General features: G+C 34.1%; 1 protein-coding gene across 1 annotated transcript in view; it reads right to left on the bottom strand.

Moving 5' to 3' along the window:
• Positions 1-258: 258 nt before the first annotated feature.
• Positions 259-4,534, bottom strand: part of LOC144444950 (arrestin domain-containing protein 3-like) — a 22,211-nt gene continuing 17,935 nt past the window's right edge. Inside the window, exons 5-7 of the mRNA XM_078134502.1 lie at positions 4,383-4,534; positions 2,310-2,499; positions 259-403 (exon numbers count right to left, since the gene is read on the bottom strand). The exon at positions 4,383-4,534 is cut by the window's right edge and continues 12 nt beyond it. Coding sequence (XP_077990628.1) covers positions 276-403; positions 2,310-2,499; positions 4,383-4,534 — 470 coding nt within the window. The 3' untranslated portion in view covers positions 259-275. The remainder of the gene's footprint in view (positions 404-2,309; positions 2,500-4,382) is intronic.

Below are 4,534 nucleotides of genomic sequence, written 5' to 3'. Positions count from 1 at the left end.
GCATGCATACATACATACATACATACATACATACATACATACATACATACATACATACATACATACATACATACATACATACATACATACATACATACATACATATTGTTTGAAGACAGACACATTTTAAGATGTCTAGGATTTATAAAAAAAAATAGTTTAATCTCATAATTTCAATTTATGTCGATTTCTAGTCGAATTCAAATAAATTCAACAACTTCATTGGACGGAGTTTTTGCTGACAAGATTGGACGGTTAATGAATATGTAAATATTCTAGTCAATTGAAGCATGTGGGTACATCGGTGTAAATATCATTTCACCCATGATGTATTTGTCATCGCGGTCATCTCTGACGTCACTTCCCCCCATCATGCTCGGCTCAAACTGCTCTTGTGATAAATCTGTAAAAGAACATAGAAATTAATTATTTAAAGTAGTTTTTATATTTTTCATGGCATTATCTTATTTCTAAGGTCAGGAATAAAATAACTAACATCATTTTTAAACCTATAATATACTAAGTCTAGCCCTATAAAGTAAGCTTACACGTACATCAACATTGTCTTATATATTTTATTCTCAAAGACCTTCTGATAATATATATATATATATATATATATATATATATATATAGGAAGTCAGTGGTAAGATTTATCCGTAGTACAGTGCTCGATACGTCTGCACGCAGAGCGGAGTACATCAACATCTGACGAGTGATTTACTCACGAAACAGGCTTGTAGAGACGAAAAACCCGACTTGATTTTCTTCTACCCTCAACACAAATATATATATATATATATATATATATATATATATATATATATATATATATATATATATATATATATATATATATATATACATACACTTTTACAAATATTTTATTGATAAAAATGCAACATTTCAAAATTTTGGATAACTATTATTGTTTTGTAGTATTTTGACTTGTAAATGGTAAGTTTTGAAACTGATAAGTTAACCAAAACTTGAAGATTATGATGTAATATGTATTACATTTGATAAGAAATTAAAAAAAAAAACACATCAGAAGGTTTTAAGTTCTACCGATATTGGGAGACCTACTACATTTGATTTAAATTAAAATATATTTTTATCTGTAAAAAGGTACGTACGAGTGGCGACTGTGTGAAGGGAGTTAAAAAGGGCATCATTGGACTAGAACTGCTGTGTTTTAAGTATTGAATCAAAAATCCATCGGTCTGCATGAATTTGACTTGTTTCATTTCTGTTCATATAATCAGATTGCTAATACACAGTGCATGTACAAAGCTTTCAATCATATATAGTAATAAACATTGGAAAATACAGAATCTGATTACTACCCGAATACTCTATAAAATCACAATTTTCAATAAGGCTATCACACATTGTATATATCCGATTTGGATCACCAAAGAAATTTCGATTTCAAATTTCTGCTCTGGTTTTTCACCACGGGTTTATTTTGTTTGCTTCTCTAAATGCTTAGTGTACTTCATTCTCTATATTTAAGCTGTTATAAATTTCTTATTGGACACACAGTCCAACGAGCATCACGTCTCTCTTACGGTCTACCTCTTTGTACCACAAATAACTCGTCCTATCCTATTTTACAATTTATTGAAAATAACATCTCAACCGTGTCATCATGTTGATTCCATCGATAAAGAACAGGATTGAAAAGAAAATCCGTGTTGTTAGAGATTTGAGTCACCTGACCGTTGATGGCGTACTTTGTATTTGTAAGTTTCTTCACATTTTTTCATATGCCTCGAGCTCTGCTCGCAGAGATTAGTCGCTTAATAAGTCTCCTTTATTACTATTGTTATTATTATTATTACTTTCAGATTACCCCGAAGTAATACTTAGAGTACACAAACTTGCCATGGCCTGCTGGCTCTTGGTATCTTTGAAATTTTCACAGGTATTGTAATTATAAATTTGCCCAGTGCCGTAGGACTAAAACACCTTTCAACATGGGCTGGGAACTGAAATAACTAATTGGAACATCCTCGTAGTAGTCCCGGTCCATGGTAAAACAATCTTGTCACTCTCTCAATAAAAGTTTATTAAACTCATGTACGTTTGAAAAAAAAGATCTTTCAACCAGACTGCAAACATCCTGTAATTCATTTAGAGAAAAAATAATGTAATTTGAATTTTGGGTACCGTTATCACATCAAGCCAAATTTCGATCATATTTTTTTGAAACGTGAAACGTGACTTAAGATTAATTAACTTGTCTGTCAGTGCACATATTCCTACAAACAATATTAGATTTTTAAAGGAAAGTGTCCGTTGCTTACTCGTGTTTTTTGTAAATACGAAACACTCTTCATTCATTTCGGGTGTTCCAGGAAGAGTTATATTTGAATGGACGGAGGAGTTACGAGGTGTCTTCCTAGGCTGGTCTTGGCATAATGAATCCATTACAATTATGGGAAGATACAATTGTAGTGTGGGTTCTTTTCCAGTTCGGTCCCCTTGTAAGGTTACCTAAAATGAAAGTACAGTACTTGGTGAATTACAGCCTGCTAGTGCACTTGGACTATCACTACTACACTATATCCCCTATCGTAACTGACATTTGAGTTTTTGAATTTTCGCTCGTCCAACGACGTTGGAAATTCAAAAATTCAAAATGTCAGTTAGGATACCGTAAATAGTGTTGTAGCGTTAGTTCTATACGTTCTATAGGTAGGCTATGTGATTTAGTGTACATTGCAAGCAGTATTGGACAACCTCGATTGGATCGTTAATTAGTATGAGATTGGGGACAATTAGACAATAGCGGTGTTCATTCTCAACATAGTAATTAACACCTGTGTTTCTAGTTCATGTTAATTGCTTCAGTCTGCTGATGAAGTCCTTAGTGAGAGGACGAAAGCTTCAGGTATAGCTTTCCAAGAGTTGGTTGTGTTGAAAATTGAAACGTTTAACATTCACAAGAAATGGCTAATACCACAAAGTTTAACCTACAAAGAATTAGAGAATTCTTTAATTTGATGATGCTGAAAAGTACAAGTGTGACTTACAACCACCGTTAGCTGCAACTTCAACTTTTTAAAGTGTTTGAAATGTTATCTGTATGTATGTATGTATGTATGTATGTATGTATGTATGTATGTATGTATGTATGTATGTATGTATGTATGTATGTAAACGAATGAACGTTTCAGCATGTTCATGTTTTATACGTAGAGTTCATTCAATGTGACAGTCCATATCACATTTTTTGTTCTCAAATTCCTTTTGCAAAGTACGGACCCAATCAATATCATGATAAAACCACGACTCAGAGCAACCCTTAGGTCATACACAATGCTTAGAAAAAAACAAATCATTTACGGGACAGAAACGCTATAATGCAGCATATGTGTAGATTTGTTCGAGTAAAATAAACCATTCCTTATAATGTACACTGTATAGTACATACATATCATGCATCGTCGTAAACCACAACCCCCCTTTTACGGCACCGTCTACGCCACACCTCCAAGTGTCGCTCTGGTTTGCGAGAATGAGATATAAGATACATTTCAATATTACAATATAGTTTTGGTAATGGTGCCGAGAACACTGCCAACTCCAAAGAGGATATGAAATAAATATTTCTCTTTAAGCTACAAAATTTTCTGTGGAGGATAATCTTCCATTAATTGCATTTTGTATATGGCTCATGACAAATGTAATTCAAGGACTCTGTCAAAAGCAATTTCAATGTCACTGTCGGTGTTTTAATTATTTAAACACGGCAATGCGATGACTACCATCAGGTTTATCTGTTGGTTTACATGCTTAAACGATTTCTAACGTCTCCAAACACGAAACCTGTTATCGGACTCATACATAGATGTGTTATATATTTGTGTTACTTGAGAGGGGGAAGGGGAGGGGGGGTCTTTAACATGATGGTAAATATTGCATATATTATATAATAACATTGCTTCTGTTTACATAGCAATCTGTCATGCCTCGAATCTTTAATATCACGTGACATGATACATCTCCGTTAAAGCCTGAGACGTGACATACGATCACCAGCTGATGCTGTGCTATCAATACCGTCCGTATAGTACATGTATGGTTTAATGCGGTTGTCCATCTTGCTTATCGCAATATTGATCTGTTGTCCTAGAACGTGACCATGTCAACAGTAACCCTAGTAACAACCACGTGATCGGTATTTATCTGTCAAATTGCTGCGTACTCAGTATGAAACACAATGTAATCAACTTTGGAGCCTAAATATTTTTTTCAAAATTTGAAGTGCGTATTATCTTCATTCCACTTAAGTCATCTTAGACTCAAGAGGCTGTACATTTTGTACACCCAATATTTTTAGAGTTGCGCATGCGTACGAAATGAGCCCACGTTACCTTCAGGAAGTAAGAGATCTGAATAAGGCATTCACACGAGGTTGTCATGGGAATGGACGGAATTTTCATTTCTTCATTTATCCATCTGAGCGTACCACGTGGATCTGGTGGATCACCACGTTTATGAGTCAATGGATTATCTGTCATTCGTG

The sequence above is a fragment of the Glandiceps talaboti genome, chromosome 13 (assembly GCF_964340395.1).
Source record: "Glandiceps talaboti chromosome 13, keGlaTala1.1, whole genome shotgun sequence".
In the NCBI taxonomy this organism is placed as follows: Eukaryota; Metazoa; Hemichordata; class Enteropneusta; family Spengelidae; genus Glandiceps; species Glandiceps talaboti.
The sequence above is the reverse complement of the archived record's forward strand: the minus strand, read 5'-3'. Positions and strand labels throughout refer to the sequence as shown.